The sequence below is a fragment of the Armigeres subalbatus genome, chromosome 3 (genome assembly GCF_024139115.2).
Source record: "Armigeres subalbatus isolate Guangzhou_Male chromosome 3, GZ_Asu_2, whole genome shotgun sequence".
Classification (NCBI taxonomy): domain Eukaryota; kingdom Metazoa; phylum Arthropoda; class Insecta; order Diptera; family Culicidae; genus Armigeres; species Armigeres subalbatus.
In genome coordinates, this window is record NC_085141.1 from 106,087,275 (window position 1) to 106,107,103 (window position 19,829).

The 19,829-nt window shown below is 41.5% G+C and overlaps 1 protein-coding gene across 2 annotated transcripts in view; it reads left to right on the top strand.

Moving 5' to 3' along the window:
* The window catches only part of LOC134226085 (ATP-binding cassette sub-family B member 6), a 39,122-nt gene extending 24,306 nt beyond the window's left edge, over positions 1–14,816 (top strand). For both annotated transcript variants that reach the window (XM_062706622.1, XM_062706623.1), the window contains exons 2-5: positions 1,346–2,584; positions 13,029–13,204; positions 13,278–13,483; positions 13,550–14,816. In XM_062706622.1, coding sequence (XP_062562606.1) covers positions 1,366–2,584; positions 13,029–13,204; positions 13,278–13,483; positions 13,550–14,501 — 2,553 coding nt within the window. In that variant the 5' untranslated portion in view covers positions 1,346–1,365 and the 3' untranslated portion in view covers positions 14,502–14,816. The remainder of the gene's footprint in view (positions 1–1,345; positions 2,585–13,028; positions 13,205–13,277; positions 13,484–13,549) is intronic.
* The last annotated feature ends 5,013 nt before the right edge of the window (positions 14,817–19,829 follow it).

Consider the following 19,829-nt stretch of genomic DNA (forward strand, 5'->3'; position numbering starts at 1 on the left):
AGAAATGTCGCGGGCGGCGGTCCCAGCATCGGCGGAGTTGCTGAACGAATCAATCGGTTCTTCTCAGGGCCACCATCCTATGCAAAGGAAGAGGTGAGGCGAATATTGTTCAAAGAGCAAATTAACCATTTGGCGACGCCATAATGTTGCCGTCCATAGCAGAATCACGAGTGCGCCCCGGGAGGAGATGCTACAAATATGAATTCGTATGGATGGCATCAGCGGCAGCCAGGTGAAATTTTCTCAAGATCTTATTTGATTTTGTTGCAGCTTGTGATTGGGAAGGCGGATTATTAACAATCAATCGAAAGACGGAGATGGAGACAGTTCAATCGAAATGATGCCGTCAGTAGCGAAATCACGAGTGCGCTTTGACGCGTGGTCTTTGCAAAAACATGTGTGCGTCTTCAGTGATTTGACGGTAGTTATCCTCATTTCTGAAGTTTTAATGGTTAAATACAGTAAAAAGTGCAATTAAACCTGATAAATTGAAATTTAGAAATACCCAAGTTTAGTTAAGCTCGTTTAGAATATTTTTCGAAAAATTCGAAAAAGAACAATGAATTGAATTTAAACAAACAAAACTAAACTACTCATATTATACAAAACTCGAGAATTCAATAAATTTGTTTTAATTACATAAATACTAATATATCCTTTTAGAAAGAAAATTCCATAAGAAATCCAAAGAGTGATTTTGTAATACTGATGGATAATGGCTCTAGATTCTTCATTTCACCAAACTGTTTTATGTAGTTTACGTCGGGCGCTCGTGTCTTGTACACAACCCTTATGATTTTTTATTTAATATTTTGGCTATAACTTCTGATATAATAGTCCTATCTGGCCAATTTTCAATACCAAACGATGGGACAGGATTCCCCGTCGAATGGAACTTGTTGCGAGTAATGAGGTGGATCGGGCACGCATTACGAAAGAGCGGAGACGAAATTTGATAGCAGGCAATCGATTATACTTCGGCAAAACATCGCAGCAGATGCAGACCCAGGAACCAACTCAAATTGTGGTGTTCAATTGCCAAACATATAAGAAGGCAAGTTTGTTATGCGGTGCGGATTATAATGTTTCTAAGCTTCTAGTGGACTCCTTGGGGTTGCAAATACAGTTTCATAACTAAGGCAATTCTAAACAAAGCAATAAGTTGTAATACAAGCCAAGTCTCAGTACTGAGGTGCTGTCAAAGACGTGTTTGAATCACAATAATGAGATTCATAATTTCAGTTATACGTTCTGGAATTTCTGCTGGCTCCCCTCTTTTTGTAAACGTTCTGTCGGATTAACATATTGGTGAAACGAATAACAACTGTGTTCTTGTCCTTTTCAGATTAAACTTCCGGCGGCACAATGCAGCCCCTGCAGTATTGCCCGACCAATGTGTCAATGGCCGTAGTTTGGTTCAACCATGGAATCTCGCAATGCTTCCTGGATACGGTGTCGATGGCCACCATCGGTGGCTTTCTGCTGCTCTTCGGTACCATCCAACTGATCATGTATCGACGCCATGGGACGGAAATAAGTCCGACGCAAATCCTACCATCCAAAATGTACGCCTTTCAGCTGTTCCTGTTGGTGCTGCTCCCGATATTGGCCGTCATTCGATTCATCCTGGAGGGGTTTGTCTTCGATGGAGCTCAAGTGTACGGGTTTATGATCGTGTCGATATGCGTCACGCTCTTCATGTACCCTTATTCAATTCTCCTGCTCGTCAAGGAACGCTATTACCTGTTGCCATCCATTCCGACCCGAGGACACGGTTTGGTTCTTTTGATCTTTTGGACCCTCTTGTTCATTGCGCAGAATGTCTCCTTTGTCAATCTTAACTACGAGAAAGCTTGGTTCCACCTGAACACCGACAAAGACAAAGTCGAATTTTTGCTGTTCGTTCTACGCTACACGGCTACCCTTTTCGTGTTCGTAATTGGCCTTAAAGCTCCCGCGATCACCTCGGCGCAATCCATCGAAGATTACCAGAATCTCACGCAGGATAATGAAAACCGATCAACGTTCCGGAACGGATTGCACAAAATGCGCACCCTTATGCCCTTCCTGTGGCCCAAAAAGGATGTCCTCTTGCAGTTCCGAGTGATCCTGTGCTTTGCGCTGCTCCTAGGCGGACGCGTTATCAACCTGTACGTACCGATTTACAACAAGAAAATCGTGGACAGCCTGTCCGTTCAGCCGCTGGTGTTCCGCTGGGACTGGGTGCTGGTCTACGTGGCGTTCAAGTTCCTCCAGGGCGGCGGTACCGGATCCATGGGTGTGTTGAACAACCTGCGTAGCTTCCTCTGGATCCGCATCCAGCAGTACACGACCCGTGAGATCGAGGTGGAACTGTTCCGGCATCTGCACAGCTTGTCACTGCGCTGGCATCTGAACAGGAAAACGGGCGAGGTGCTACGGGTGATGGATCGCGGAACGGACAGCATCAACAATCTGCTGAACTATATTTTGTTTTCGATTGCACCGACTATCGTGGACATTCTGGTGGCGGTCGTGTTCTTCGTGATGGCGTTCAACGCGTGGTTCGGGCTGATCGTGTTCGTGACGATGACGCTGTATATTGGTGAGTAGAAAATAATAGTTTATGTAGTTTCTGTGCAGTATGCAAACGTGATTTTGATTCTGCTTAGATTCGCACGTCGTCAGCCATAGTCTACGGAAGGTCCTTCACGTACTTACATTGTCCAGGCCACGTGTACATGATGGACTACCGTTCTGATTTTCGCTTCATCATCAATTATACAAACTTGTTTACCTAGTTAGCTCAAGTTATCGCTTGAACCATTTTCTGTATTTCGTCGTTCAAAATTATTAAATTTTACGTCACGTAATTTAAAAATATTGTATCGGCAGGTATTCCCGACTCTGTTCTACCACGTCGAGCCGTCCAGCACCCGCCTTGATCGCGACTACTCAGATAGTTGCCGGCGGTGGATCTATCTTACTTCGACGAAAAGTGACAGTGAGAGCAATCGACCGTGCAATAATGCCCTGCAGGTACGGGTACATGCTCGCCGCAAACTAACGATAGTTGCGACGTTAGTAATTGGTGCTTACGCTTCTGTTCATTATCGACATCTTTCTTCAGCAGGGATGCCCTCCAATGCTAATGGTCTTCTTTCCTCTATGGCGGCTTGCTGCTCCAACTCCAACCTCGTTGTAGAATGTCGGCTATCCCGAGGCCTCATTGGGCATCTCCTTTCGACAGCTCTTTCGTAAGACAGTTTGCATGATTTGATCGTTTCGAGTCGATGTGCGCAATGCTGGTTGTCATTTTTGCGGCAGCACTCCACTACTCTGTGTTCTGGCACAATCTTTCAACAATGTGATCGGTGGTGTTGTTAATTCGAACCTGTGCAGGCACTACCTAAAGCATCAGTGGTCTGTTAAAAAAATAGTCAAGCAAAAGTTCTGCTCTCGACGGGATCTGTTAGTCCAGGCTGACATACTCACATCTATTCACCTCGCGGCTAACGTCATTATCACATGTAACGAGGTTCGTCGACAACCTCAAATCGTAATTCCATCTATGTCCACCTCGGGACCAACATCGTTTGGACTGCCACGTTCTCTGCTAGCCAACAAGTACCGTCATCGGGGGTGACAATGGGTCAAATGGGGGTGAGAATGGGTCACTGTCTCAACTACTTAGAATGCTTGTAGAATAGAATGAATACATCTGAGGGCAAGAAGACCAAAATAAAAGAGACCATTTTGAACGATTTTGCTCTACGACCTCCAGACTGCCGGTGAGAGCGATGACCCATTCTCACCCCCAGACCCATTGTCACCCCCGATGGCGGTACTCAGTTTTGACTGAGTTTATGATCAGTCTTTAAAAGGCATGAAAGCCTTTTCCACTGCTCTGCGATCTACACCAATGATTTCGATGCTATCCGCAAAACCAAGGAGTATGTAAGACTTGTTGATGATGGTTCCGTTTTTTTGCACACCAGATCTTCGAATTGCACCTTCCAGAGCTGTGTTGAATAGCAGATTAAAGAGCGCATCGCCCTGCTTCAATACAATCCAATCGAGATACTCTGACGCTTGATTTGGATCCATCCAGCGTCGCACGGATCAGCCTAATAAGCTTTGCCAAAAAGCCATACCACCTTTCGATTCATTGCACTGAGTCGTACGCTGCCTTGAAATCTACAAACAGATGATGAATCCGCAAGTTGTATTCCCGGAATTTATCAAGAATTTGTCGCAGAGTAAACATCTGGTTCGTTGTTGATCGTTCTTCTCGAAAATCGCTTTGATATTTGCTGACAAACATCTCCGCAGATGGACGCAGTCTGCCTAACCCAGTTCGGGAGATAACCTTTTAGGCAGCATTGAGGTGTGTTACATCTTGATAATTAGCACAATTGAGTCTGTGCCCTTTCTTGTAGATTTGTAGTACATATGAGGCCATCAAACCAGCTAGTAGGCATTTCTTCTCCCTCCCAAATCATTGCAATCTCTTGCTGGATTTTTTCTTTCAGCCGGTCGCTCTCAACTTTTGGAAGCTCAGCCGAGATTCCGTCCTTCTCAGCAGCCTTGCCGTTCTTCAGCTTTCGAACAGCTTCTCTCATTTCGTCTAGCGTTGGTGGCTCCAGTGCTTGTTCATCATCTTCAATCCTGATTCTGTTTGTGCCTTCTCTGTCCGATTGTTCATTCAACAATAATTCAAATTGATCCTTCCACGTAGCACCACTCCTGCTCGGTCGGTCAACAGATTTCCGGAACTGTCATTGATCATGACTGGCGTCGGTGCGCTTTTCTTGTGCATTTGGGTGATCGTTTTGTAGAACTTTCGTGCATCGTTTCTAAAAAAGCTTCCCTCTGCATCCGAGAGTACTTTTTCGTCGTACCTCCGTTTCTTACGCCGTTAGTTCTTTATATCGACCTCTATTGTGGCGTGTAGCCGCCACTAGTATGCGGCTCCTGACCTTGTTTTTTCATCTTTCGGCACTTCACTTCTTGGCACTTCACATCGAACCATCCTTTCCGTTGGCTTCCTTGTGTGGTACCAAGTTGTCGCAATACGTTGAAATTTTCTCCAGTTGGGTGTGCGTCGATTTTTTCGTCGAGCTTATGATAGAATTGATCCGCAACGCCCTCGCCCAACAGTCGTTGTATGTTTGCTCTACTACTCTACTTTTGCTCTTCTAAAAAATTGCTCTACTACGGACAAATAGTGTCGGGAAAGTTTTGGAAGCAGATATTCAATAGATGGTGTGCCGATCTTTCGGTGCATGTAACAATGAATGCAGTAACGGTCATAACTACAGGGTGTTCAATAAGTTCGAATACACTTTCAAAAAATGTTTAAAAATTGAAATTAAACTATTTCTTTTCCAGGTTGCATTTCACTGAAAGTATTGTTTATAAGGAACGTTTGTAACATTTCTTTTGGAATGACCTTTATTTTGTACTTCTTCACGAGGGTCAAACGTTTCTAAAACCCATCGCAAGCGGCACGCACGGTCTGCATGGTCATTTCGTTCCGGATTTTGAGAATTACGTCTTGAACTGGTTCAAGTTACTGAGGTCGCAAAGTTTTGTCCAAAAAGTCGATGAAATTGTCCCCATATTAGGCTAAAATATAAATTTCCGTGTATAAAGAGTTATCGTCCTATCGGAACACCTAGGACTCATCTCCTTCTAAGCACCGGGCCACAGGGGCATCATTCGTCCCCAAAACCTCAGTTTTGTAGTACGCCGCAATGATTTTGAAATTCAAAAAATGACTATTTATGATGCCCAATCCATTTTCAACGCACGTAATAAACAAACAACAAGTGACAGAATGTCAACACCACACACATCCTATAGCGTATAAATACCGCTAACACTGACACCAATACTAATACAGAATATGTACATTGGGCTTACAAACACAATGATCAAACATTTGTATTCGAACTTATTGAACACCCTGTATAATGTCGAATTCGTTTTTAAACCTGGGTCAGTGCCAATCCGAACCCTGAATAAAAAAACGTTTTTCCGCAGTTCCTCGAGAAATTCCTTGAAAGTTCCTTCATGAATTTCCCCCGAAGTTCGTTCATAGTTTTCTTCAGAAGTTGCCTCAGGAATTCCTCAGGGAACTTCTGGACTAATTCCTGAAGCAACATCTGGAGGAACTCCTGAAGGAATTTGTGAAGGAATTTCTGAATGAACTTCTGTAGGAATTTCTGGAGGAACTTCCGGAGAAATTCCTGGATGAACTGCCAGAGGAATTCCTGGAGGAACTGCCAGAGGAATTCCTGGAGGAACTTCCGGAGGAATTCCTGAAGGAACTTTGGGAGGAATTTCTGAAGGAACTCCAAAGGAATGCTTGGAGGAAATTCAGGAGGAATACCTGAAGGAAGGAAAGTATTCCAGAGGGATTGTCTGGAGGAATTCTCGCAGCAATTTTCAGATATATTCCTGAAGCAACTTGAAGCAACCTGAAGAGAAAGTGCTCAAAATATTTCTAGATGATGATGATGATGATGATGATACTACCATCTATTGTAGCAAGGCACCTGCCGATAGCACTGGCCAATGGCCATATCTGACAAACGATTTGATTACACGGTGTCTCTATGGGGAAATATTATTTTTCAAAATCAGTATCTCTGAAACACCCACTACGCGAAAATATATGATCTCCTCTTTTATATCGTGTGTAAACTAAAATGTAGAACATTTGGATCTAGAACAATTTTGATTTTTTTCACTAGTTTTGGTGCAAACTCAATAGAAATCTTTAATTTAGCCGATTAAACCCTCCCATAAATGTATGGAAAAATGACCCCCGATAGAACATTTTAAAATTGCACCTACGTGAAAGAGGAAAACCTATACTTTCGTGTAGTGGGTGTTTAAGAGATACTGATTTTTTGAAAATAAGCCTCTTCGGACAAAGACACCGTGATTATGATTATACTATTGTTTGTATTTCATCAAACTTCTGTATGAAGGGCCAAAAATGGGTGGGGTGGTTCCATAAGCAGAGACACTTATGCGAATCCACGGGATGAATAGAGAATCTCCTTCCAGAAGAAAGTTCGTACATACAATGATATAATCTAGCCCTCGTTTCCCAGATTGACCCAATAGATGGGGAGAAGAGCCCGCCCTTTATCCACGAGATGTTAACAATAGGAAGTTGGCGATTCCACTCTTCCTCAAAATATTTCTAGAGTGCTCAAAATATTCCTAGAAAAATTACCAAAAGAATTCATCACAAAAGAAATCCCTGAAAAAAAATTATGCGGGAATGCCTGAAAGATTACAATGAGGAATTCCTGGATGATCTTCTTCTTCTTCTTCTTTTTCTTCTTCTTCTTCAATGGCTCTACATTCTAACTTGAACTTGGCCTGCTCTTCAACTTAGTATTTTATTAGCATTTCCCTAGGTTTTAATTGCAAGCTTTTTCTATGCCTGCCCGTCATTGCATGAGTATGTATCTTGTGTGGCAAGTACAATGGATACACGATGCCCAGGGAGTCGAGAATGTCCAAAAACGATCCTAGACCGGATCGAGAATCGAACTCGTTATCTCCGGATTGGCAATCCTACGCCTTTGCTCGCAGAGCCCATTCCTGAAAGATATTGCTAAGAATATTTCCTGGAAGAATTACTGGAGGAATTTCTGGCTGAATTCCCGAAGGAAATCTTGAAAGAATTCATTAAGGGTTTTTTTTTGAGAGAAAACTCGATTTTTTTTCTGAAGAACTGCTTAAATAGTCAAGGCCCATATATTTCCGTTCAAATCAAATATTCGAAAGGTACATCAAAGTTAGTTGCCTATATTCCGGGTATTTAGCTACCTGGAGTGGACATTAGTTACTATGTCTGAAACTCGATTTGTGTAATTGCACAACATGTAAAAGATTTAGTTCGAAAAATGTATTGGAGGGGAACCCCTTCCTTCGGTGGCGTTTGATCTCACGAAACCAGTACGCTAGACAGGTGCTTTCCCTACTGGGCTACGAAGGACCTCCGTCGTCCTCCGCAGCTTAGAAAGCTACTGATGAGATCAAATTTTCAACACAAGGCACATAGCCGAACTCTCGCAATCTACTTTTAAAACCAATTCTTTCACACGTATTGTTTTGAACAATGCCAACTGACTAGGAGTTATGTATTATATATGGCACCACACACACAGCTTCATAAACAGGTGCGTTCCCTGATGGGATCTGATGACGACCTACTACTTCATTGAGCGCAATTGCTTTATTTCAACACCGGACGTGAAAGGGTCCTCTTCCAACATTATGGGCTGTATTATTTACAAGCATATATGTATAGCTTCAGGGTTACTACTTGGGAAGTTTGTGATCTCCGCCCAACAGGCTCTGTTACCGCACGTCTAGTGTTATAACTGCACAGTAACGGATACCGCGCTGCTTGCATTTAGTGGCAAAAACCAATTTAATGTAGCCCAGTGTAGACTGTGCTCTCCGAAAGCCGAATTGCTGACTCGACAATCCTCCCGCTTCCTCCACGTACGGCTACAGTCTGTTCAGGATTCACTTCTCCAGTAGCTTCCGTACAGTATCTTTCAGACAGATTGGCCTGTTCGCCGAGGGATAGGACCAAACACTTTCTCTTCCATATGTCCACTCGTCCAGGCACCTCTGCATGGCTTTCCGGATTTGTCATTATGGTTGCGCCAAGTTCTTGATCCCGTTCGGATCGGGTGCTTTACTCGTGTCGAGTGATATTACCATTGTCACTACTGCCTAAGGTGGCTCAAAAAACACTTTTTCAAATTTTTTGATGGGCCGCCCTCTTATTCGGTTCTATTTGATGCCCTGATGCTCTGGACAAAATTTCAGCCAAATCGGTCAACGTTTGGGCAGTGCTAAACTTGTTGGAAGTTTATATGAAAAAATGTATCCAGAAACATCCAAAAACAGTGATTTGCAGTTGGACGGCACAATTTACGATCAAGAACCATGATACTCATTCAGTTCTTGTAAAATAAAATACAGAATGTTATGCTGAAAACCGCGAGAAGATTAGAGTTTATTACGCAAAGATATTAGCATTTTACTGGAGTGTTGTAGGGGTGAATTTATTTCTTTTCAAAGGTAAAAGAAACGAAAGTTGCTCAAACCCCACTGCAGAGAAATGCTAATAACTTAGCCGGTCAAACTCGAATCTTCTCGCGGTTTTCTGCATAACATTCTGTATTAAATTCTCCAAGATCTGAATGAGTATCATAGTACTTCATCGTAAGTTGTGTAGTCCAGTTGCAATCAACTGTTTTTGGATGTTTCTGCATACATTTTTCCATATAAACTTCCAACGAGTTTAGCACTGGCCAAACGTTGACCGATTTGGCTGAAATTTTGTCCAGAGCATAAGGCCATCAAATTATACCGAATAAGAGGGCGGCCCATCACAAAAATTGAACAAAGTTTTTCCCATACTAATTTGAGCCACCCTACTACTGCCGTTGGACGCATAAATGTCACATGTTACATTTTAACATTTTTGAGGTTTTGATGTCTAACGTCATAATATGATAAGTATTTTCGAAATATTTTGTCAAAACAGAGGTTTTATTCTAGAAAACTCGAAAAAAATCTGAAATCAATTTGTCACATTCTAACAAATGGACGCATACTTGTCACACCGGGATAAATGGACGCATATTTGTCACACTAAAAAAAGAGATAAAACAATCACACAAAAAGACACATAGCACTGCTTGATGTATCCTGGGGACCATGCTTTATACCATGCTTTCAGGGTCACCTACAATCCACGTGGATAGTTTAGAAGGGTGGCTGGTAAGCATGCAAGGTCATTCCCTCCTTTCAGAATTTATATGGACGGTTGTCCATGAAAGAAGAGGAGAGGTATTATATTATCTAGAAACTCTCCAAGTATAACGTGAACGGCCTCTTGGGAAAAGATTATATGAAACTGTGACATAATTAAAATCTTCAAGGCCTGTAGCTCAGCTGCGGACTCGATCGATTCTAATTTTCAAGATGTTTTGCTTGAAACCCGCAAATTTCCTCTCAGTGTTCAATGTACACGCTGCGATTTTCTCAAATTGAATTATCATTATGTTTATCTTTTAAAAAATAATTTCATAGATTTCGTCGATTTACTACATTGTATAAATTATTGTACCGATCGTAAAATTGAATCATGTTGTTCACTTATTAAAATTCCTCTATAGGTTTGAAACGACACCAAATAACTGAGTTTTGTTAGAAATGAACTATAATTAGTATGAGTTGATTTACACGTGTACTCTCTCGGCTGCGCTCAGAATGCTCACAAACTCTCTTGATGCGATGGATACTTTTTGACAGCTTGCTTTGGAGATTTTTTGACAATCGTTCTGACGTTATTGACAAATCAAGTGATAAAGAAGAAGACATGCGATGGTGAAACAACACAATCGTTCATGGCGAAGTATACGGCAACGATTTTGAAATGTCCGTATAAAATTAAAAACCAATTTTAATTAAAAACTAATTAATGTAAAGTGCGAGAAAAATGGAAATCTATATTTTAGGTGCATTAAACGAAAAAAATGTTTTGGAATAATGTGTTCTAAATCTAGCTTTTCATTTTTCTCGTTTTAAATTAGAATACCTTTAGAATTTTATACGGGCATTTTAAAATCACCGCCGTATACTTCGCCATGAACAATTTTGTTGTTTCTCATCATCGCATGTCTTCTTCTTTTTATCTCTTGGATTCGTCAATCCGCAGCTCCCAGTCTACTATCATCTCTTCATCTACTGCTCCTACCCTCGCGGCCAATAGGTAGGGTTGTAGTGCGGGAATAACATCGTCTTCAACCTCATTTGACATACCCTGGAAAGGTACCAGTCTTCACCACTCGATAGGCGCCTCCACATAGGTTCGTGTTGGCGCTCTGGTACAGTCTGTCGAAGCAGGCTGTCATAATCTCTTTGGTGGCCTTGTTTAGGGACAGCCTCGGCGCTTTGAATAGCTCGATGCGTTTCTCACTCACTTCCACTAAACGAGCCTTTTGCAATCTGGCCTGACATTCCGCGATCGCGCCTTCCTCGTCATGGTAGTGTCGCATGCTCGGGACAGAATCGCAACCAGTTTATCGCCGCTCAGACTTGTGTTTTCCTTAAACCCAAAGCTTCACTGGAGGTCCCGCTATCGAAAAGGGAGACCTTTCACACTCGCGTTGTAAGAGTTTCGTGGCTGTGTGGTTAGCGACGTCAATCGTGGATTCCCGCCCCGGTAAGAGGGAAACTTTTCATTATTGAAAAATTCTCCACTGGTCCACTGGGTGTTATGAGTCCTGTCCAGAGTTGAAATATGTCAAAGTCTCTGTTTTTCCACAGCCTTTCAATCTAGCTGCCGGATCTTTATGTTGCTGTTTTGCTGCAAAAATCGTCATGTAAAACTTAATCCGTCCTTGCGAAGTTGTTTGCTTACGTAGTTGCTTATTTGATGTGTGTCTTTATTATATCTGCGACATTTCTACAGTATCAAACGATCAACCATAAATCCAGCCTGGGGCAGTACCACGAAGCACCCATTTGTGTTGGGGTCTGACATCAGGCCCCATTTGCGAATCGCTTATTTCGTGTATCATTATCATACTATCATTGGTGCGGTTATGCTGCTGAGTTGCTTCGCTTCTCGATTTGCTGACGCTTCAATCACCAGATAAACCGTTTTTGTCTATTCTACGCTCGTTTGTTCTTCCGGTGTTCTGCATAACCAAGCTTCCGGTGTTCTGCATAACCATTATTCTTTGTCGTGTAGGTCTGTCGTTGTTGGTAGCGAATCATAACACTTTTCGACGTAGTTATGCCTTTGCTGTAAAAAAATATCAGTTGTGCCAGAAAGTCCACCAAATCAAACAAAAGAAATGTAGACAGGGACAACCCTTATTGAGAGGATGAGTGTTAAAGTACATGTGAACTTAACAAGTACCAAACGTTATCATCTGCTTCTACGCTTCTAACCTGGAATTTCTTATAACTAATCACGACGTGACTTCAGTATCATAAGCGCACATCTCGTACATTTATCTCCTCCTCCATTTGGTGGAACTTGGTGGGCTCCCTATCTACTTTTGTTTTTCTGCAGTTTGATTGAAATATTTTCTTTACTAAACTATGGAAAGATTCATTCAATCGATAAAACTCTTTAAGGCCATCGATTTTACTTTTTTATTGGTAAAACCCGTAAAATTATATTCATTAGCCACATCGAAGTGTCATCACATGTAGACCCGTAATTATTTTGAATCGGATTTTTTTTATGTTTGAGGTTTGCCACTGCCTTTTAATTTTAAAATGTATTCGAAGGGACTAGAAAATTTCTATCAAAGCATGGAACACAAGTTCCAAATATTTGCTTCCATGGGTTGCTTCATCTAGTCGTAACGTATCTAATCATGAACGGTCCACGGTTGATTTTGAAACATAATCGTTTTTAATAAAACTCCTTTTCTGGTAATTTGCTTTGCGGGCCTCTTGGCTTTGTGATTAGCGTCATCAATCATCTAGACGCATGTACTATGGAGTGTTGATTCCCGTTAGGGTAAGGAGAAAACTTTTCGTGATCGAAAAATTCTCAACTGGTCCACTGGGTGTTATGTGTCCTGTCCTTTGTATCAGACTAGTTGTTTAGTGTTCAGTCTGTAAGACCTCATGCCGAAGGGTCCGCGACGTTAGGCATAAGTACGTTAGGCATAAAGACGTTAGGCATAAGTACGTTAGGCCGAATGGACGTTAGGCATAATGGACGCTTGGCATAATTCTACCTTCTTTATGTCATAGACTGTTCTTTGGGTCATTTTATGCCTAACGTCCATTATGCCTAACGTACATTATGCCTAACGTCCGTTATGCCTAACGTCCGTTATGCCTAACGTCCATTATGCCTAACGGGGTATACCCATGCCGAAGACGGTGTTCCTGTCTATTTATTACTAATATGAATAATTAAAATATAGATTCAAATTCAAAAATTCAAATGTTGCTTGTTACCCTTTCGATTTCAGTGGCCACCATCGCGGTTACCGAATGGCGCACAAAGTTCCAACGTCGCATGAACCTGGCCGACAACCACCAAAAAGCTCGCAGTGTTGATTCGTTGCTGAATTTCGAAACCGTCAAATACTATGGTGCCGAACAGTATGAGGTGGAATGCTACCGGGAGGCCATCCTGAAGTATCAGGTTTGTATTGTCGTAATTGGATGGCTACATCTCAGTGTCATACAATTTTCCTCATTTTTTTTACAACTGACAGGATGAAGAATGGAAGTCCAGCATTACGTTGAATATCCTGAACACCATGCAGAACGTCATTGTCTGTGGAGGTCTACTCGCCGGATCACTACTCTGTGCCTATCTGGTTGTGTATGAGAAAGGACTAACCGTCGGTGATTACGTTCTATTCGCCAGTTATATCATTCAACTGTACGTTCCATTGAACTGGTTCGGAACATTCTATCGGTAGGGTTTACTATTCAATCATTATCATCTCTTGATTTAACACATTTCCTTTTCTTTCTCGAATAGTGCCATCCAGAAGAACTTCGTCGACATGGAGAACATGTTCGATCTGATGCGCGAGGAGCAAGAGGTGATCGACGCTCCGGGAGCCGGCGAACTAGCAGTAATCCGTGGTGGCGGAATCGACTTTTCAAATGTCACCTTCGGTTACTCGCCGGAGCGATTTGTACTGCGAAATGTGAACTTTACCGTACCGGCGGGCAAGACCGTAGCCATCGTAGGACCATCGGGTGCAGGTAAGAGTACAATTATGCGTCTCTTGTTCCGTTTTTACGATGTCGAAAGCGGAAGCATCCTGATTGATGGGCAAAACATTAAAACGGTTAAGCAGGCATCGCTGCGGAAAGCGATCGGTGTGGTTCCCCAAGACACGGTTCTGTTCAACAACACGATTAAGTACAATATCCAGTACGGTCGAGTTGACGCTCCTGAAGTAGATGTGATCTTGGCCGCTAAGAGCGCGGACATCCACGATAAAATTCTCACTTTCCCCGACAAGTATGATACCGCGGTTGGTGAACGTGGTTTGAGATTGAGCGGGGGTGAAAAACAGAGGGTTGCTATTGCTCGCACCATACTCAAATCACCGTTCATTGTGCTATTGGACGAAGCGACCAGTGCGTTGGATACCCAAACAGAACGAAACATCCAATCGGCACTATCTAAGGTGTGTGCCAATCGAACTACTCTGATCATAGCGCATCGTTTATCGACGATTATCCACTCGGATGAAATCCTAGTTTTGAAAGATGGAGTTATTGTTGAACGGGGCCGCCACGAAGTGCTGCTAGAGAAAGAGGGCGTTTACGCTGAAATGTGGAATCAACAGTTGAAGAACTTGGAAGCGGGAACGTCGGGTGATGAAGAACCTGCTCAACAGAAGCAGGGTTTAAGTAACGGTAAACCAGTAACAAATGCGGCAGTTCCTTCCCATCAACATCATCACCACCACCATTAGACTTGCTAGACAAGACTGTAGCTTTAGGGATGTAAAATGATGGGTATGGGGAGTTGGAAGATTCATTTCCAACAATATGAATCGAGAAAGCAAGAGGATAGGATAGGATTGCTGGTTGCTCAATTGCCTAATTTTTTAAAAGTAGTAACAGCAGTGCCTAGCCTAAGTGATGTGATGTACAAAGATTTAAGAATGATGATCAAAACTACCCTTACATGTAGAGGATACACATTAACCATTTGTTAACTTATTGTGTAATATTTTCCTATTGTATCCTTCGAATATATTAAGAAAATGGACGACTTGAATATGGAACTATTGCGTCACCCCTTGTCGTCAGTGTCGGTATCACATCCTTTTAGTTAGGCCATTTAGCCGTCGTTCGACCGAGTTTCAGCGGGCTGCTTGGTTTTTCGATTCTCGTCTTGTCTCTGCTTTTATCAATCTTCATTTCTTTGTCGTTTTCTTTCTTCTTTATTAAGTCTTATTTTTTATTCCTTTATTTCATTTATTAAGCTTACATCTAAACAGATAACACTGAATCAAGAATTTGACGCCGCAATATACGGTTTGAGGCCACATCTCTCCATTCTTGGTCAGCCCACCTCGCTCGCTGCGCTCCACGCTTTCTTGTACATGCCGGCAGTGTTGTCCTACACTCAGGGCAAAAAATTTTGCTCTTTGATTTTACTCCATCTAAACGATTTTATAGTCTCAACTAAGTTCAACTAATAGAAGGATATTTGAATTTTTAACATGGCAAACTGTCAAAAAATGCACTCCAGAGCAAAGCGCGCACTGAAAATACACTGGAGTGTTTTCACTGGAGTGTATTTTCAGCGCGCGTGCTCCTGTGGCTCTGGAGTGCAGTTTTTTGACAGTTTGCCATGACATTTAGAAAATCCAAATATCCTTCTATTAATTGAACTCACTTAGTTGAGACTATAAAATCGCTTAGATGGAGTAAAATCAAAGAGCAGAATTTTTTGCCTTGAGTGTAGGACAACACTGCATGCCGGATCGGATGCGAACACCATTTTTGCAGGGTTGCTGTCCGACATTCTTGCAACATGCCCTGCTCTTCGTTCCGTTCGAGCTTCAGTTAGGGGAAATGTTCCGATCTCCATCCCACTGTACATATATCCATCTCATATGCTTAACGAAGAAATACGGCACGTCGCTTATTTTTGTCAACATGCGTGCTCACTACTGAAAAAAATCACAAAAATAATAAACAAACCAAATTCCTTACCATTGCTTTGATGGGATGGAAATAGGAGCTATGAGATGAAGTGGCGAAGCGTTCCCCTACATTCTGGATACTGGGTTTGTCGTAGAGCTGAGCGTGCTGCGGTTTATCCATCCACACACCGTCCTCCTGCACACCGCCAAATATGGCCCTAAGCACCCCTCTCACAAATATTCTGAGTGCTTACAAGTTCTCCTCGAGCATGGTCCAAGTTTCATATCCGTAGAGGACTACTAGTCTTATGAGCGTTTTGTCCATGACACATTTGGTACGGGTGTGAATCTTTTTTGACCACAGTTTCGGGCCTTGACCGACCGCAGGCCATGTGGCGCTTGGTTCCGCCCGCTAGCGTGTACTTTTTCTGAGACGCATTCACCACTAGGTAGTCCAACTTTTATTGCTTCACGTTCAATTTTGTCACCTTTGCAAATGTTCGACCGACAATGACCATGTCATCCGCGAAACAAATAAATTTACTGGATCTGTTGAAAATCATACCGTGGTTGTTACACCCGGCTCTCCGCATGACACCTTCTAGCGCAATATTGAACAACAGGCACGAAAGTTCATCACCTTGTCGTAGTTCCTGGAGGGATTTGAACAAACTGGAGTGTTCGCCCGAAATCTTCACACAATTTTGCACACCATCCATCGTTACTTTTATCAGTCTCGTAAGCTTCGCGGATTATCTGCTCTCTTTCCATAGTTATAGGCCGCCAGTCTTCAAAAAATCTCACTTTAGGAGCTGCTGGGATTCAAAAAAATGAGATCGAAACAAATCTTACTCCCGCAATTGATCCCAATCCTGGCAAGCATTGCTTTTCTATAAATCACAAGGGATGATTGAATCCTGGGATTCAATCCTTGTCCTCTAGCCTTATCTGTGGGAAATCTAGTCTTCCGAGTAATTTGAACGTCATTGTTGTTCTTCCCATGGCTTTGTCAAGAAGTAAGTTTGATAGTTTTCTTTCACTTCATCGAATATTCATCAATTGTAAATTATTTTTTTCTTTTCAAAATAGGTACAAGCCGCATCCACTTGCTCCCAAATATTAAGGGTATTAGCCCTGGTTTGATACTTACAGTGTTATAACTCATTTTGTGCTGTACAGTTTTTAAGCCAAATTTGACGGCTATTGGTTTGAGCCTTAAACAGAAGAATCACTAATTTACAGCCAGTGAAAAACTTGCCCTAAGCCGGGGGCAGTTCTCAAAACAGCAATGTCGTGGAATAGTTTGGCTACACCTCCCTGCACCAACAAAAAGCTGGAAACATAAAAAAGACCCCATTTTTCCAAAATATTGTGTCGTATTTCCCATTGCTATTCCTCATGATATAATAATATCAAATAAATTAAGAATAATAAAGAATCTAGAAATTTAGTTTAGTTTAGTTTATTCTATTGCATATATTGTGTGTTCTTTAATAATCAGGTTGCGAGTCCTTTGCTGGTTCACTTGAGCGTTTTCTATTATTGTTTCATTTACTTTCTAGACTTTTTGATACTTCAAGTCGGTTTGGCTTTAACTTAGGTTACTTTAACTGAATAAAACGACATTTATGCTATACTTTATGTAAAACTGCTTGTACTGCCATAAAAAGAAAAGCTGGTTTAACTATTGGTTGAACCCTTCGTGGGATCCGTTTAGGTTCATCGATATCAAAATCTTCTTTATCGATCTGTTGAATCTATCTTTTCCAATGTATTGTTGGGCCCATATAAATGGTGATACCTATTTATATGTTGGAAGATGAAACCTTCAATTGGCGAATTTCAGTAGATCTATAACCAAATTCAACGCAGCATTTATGAAATTATTATTGGAATGTCCCGAGATCAAAGGTTGAGAAGCACTTAGATTGACAGGTACACAAACGCAGAGATTGAATCCTTATATGATTAAATATATTCTTGGAAGCGGCGAAATCGTAGGCCGTTTTTGTGCGTCAGCCGGCGGGCGCTGAACTTTTCAATGGTCGGTCAGAATTGCTCCTCTTGGCCAACCTGTGCGTTCAAACCTTCTTTGATGATTTTGACGTCGTGGCTTGGGCAGCTGTCATACTTACGTTACAGAAAAGGCTCTGAAAAATCCTTTACGTAATTATTGTGTAAAATAATGTTTCTAGAGAATTGTTTGAGTTGCAACCGAATGGTAGAGTCTGTGTTAGTCAAACATATTTCAGCATGTGTACGTTACATAAGCGGATATGATTCCTTCTTCAAAACCATTCCCCTCCGTATATTTCTACTTCCTATCTATTGGAATCATATCCAACTGATCCCACATTTTGCACATTAGCCGCATCATAGCTTAGTATTCATTGAGTAATTCCACAGTTATTTAGTGTCCGATTTCTAAGCTTCGTCAAAACAGTTTTCCATCCGAAAACTTCTCAGATCGTATCGGGATTTGATCTCGATCATCTTCAGCATGATTTATTTCATGCAAAGCCACACGTCTTGTTGTTGAGCTACGGAAGGTCTCCAAACAAATCAAGAAAGCATGTTTCTGGCCTTGAACAATTTGGCAGGATCGCCAAATGTGCGGCCTCGTTTGGCGTTGGATGGGTTCATTGGAGTGAAGTCGCGTCCGCACCCGTTGGTTGTCCGATAAAGAAGGAGGAGTGAAGCCATGGCCTACACGGAAGAAATAAACTACCCAATAGTGAGTTTAATTCACCCAACCTCGAACATCCGCACGGGAAGCCAAAATTGAGTAAGTATGGTCGAAATAGTTTGCCTTTACTCACATGTTAAAAAAGTACCCAACGGAAATTTTGTTTACCCAAATGTAAGTTTAATTCACTCAATTTCGACCTCAGGTAATAAAACTCAAAATTGGCTTCCCGTATTGAACTGGCGTCGTTGGATTGTTTGGCTCTTTTGTTTTTGACAACAGAAGAAAGAGTGGATGAAAGAGAAGAGAAAAATAACTCAAAAATAAGTTTAAAAAAAACTCAACGCTGGGTATTTTTTTCCTTCCGTGTACAGTTGGTTGATCAAATGCCATAATGTCTCCCGTTATATGAGAGATTATTGCATATGTCAACTAAACACATACTGCGGTAATTATATAGGTAATTAGTTAAATAGCTAATTCGTCAATAGATTTTTAACTACATTTGAGTATATAATCCACAAGAACTTCTGAACTTCTGAAGGATTATAGAAAAATTGAAAACTTTCAGAAATAGCAAACTACTAGGTACTGATGGTGAAATAGAGAGCCCTCCTTAGCCGTGCGGTAAGACGCGCGGCTGCAAAGAAAGACCATGCTGAGGGTGGCTGGGTTCGATTCCCGGTGCCGGTCTAGGCAATTTTCGGATTGGAAGTTGTCTCGACTTCCCTGGGTATAGAAGTATCATCGTGTTAGCCTCATGATATACGTATGCAAAAATGGTAACTTGGCTTAGAAACCTCGCAGTTAATAACTGTGGAAGTGCTTAATGAACACTAAGCTGCGAGGCGGCTCTGTCCCAGTGTGGGGATGTAATGCCAATAAGAAGAAGAAGATGATGGTGAAATAACCTTTTTCCAATTTTCGGCACATTGTTATAAACCAATGATATCAATGTTATTTTGCGTCATTGTTGTCGGCTTTGGAACATTTCGTTGATTGACATTCAGTCTAATGACTTTGGTCAAATTACATTTCGTCGAGGGACGTTTAGTCGAATGAACATTTGGTCGAATGGAAATGGTTTTCTTATTCTTTTCATTGATACTCTTGCTTTTACTCAATATTTATACAATAATTAGTGCAGTATAAAATTGACTTCCAACCATAATTCGTTAATTTTTGGCCGAAAATTTAATTTTGACCAAATGGCCATATGACTTATTGTCTATTCGACGTCATGTCTAATGACGAAACATCATTCGACTAAATTTCTTTTAACCAAAGTCAATATCCAGTCGGAAATATTAACAGTTTTTGTATTATTTATACTTTTTATGAACCCATTATTCTTCGAGCAATATGGGAGCAATAATTATGTGACTTTTAGAAACACTGAAATAAATCATTTATTTTTTAATTGTTATTGACTAAAGTTCTTCTAGCTACGGTTTGCCATT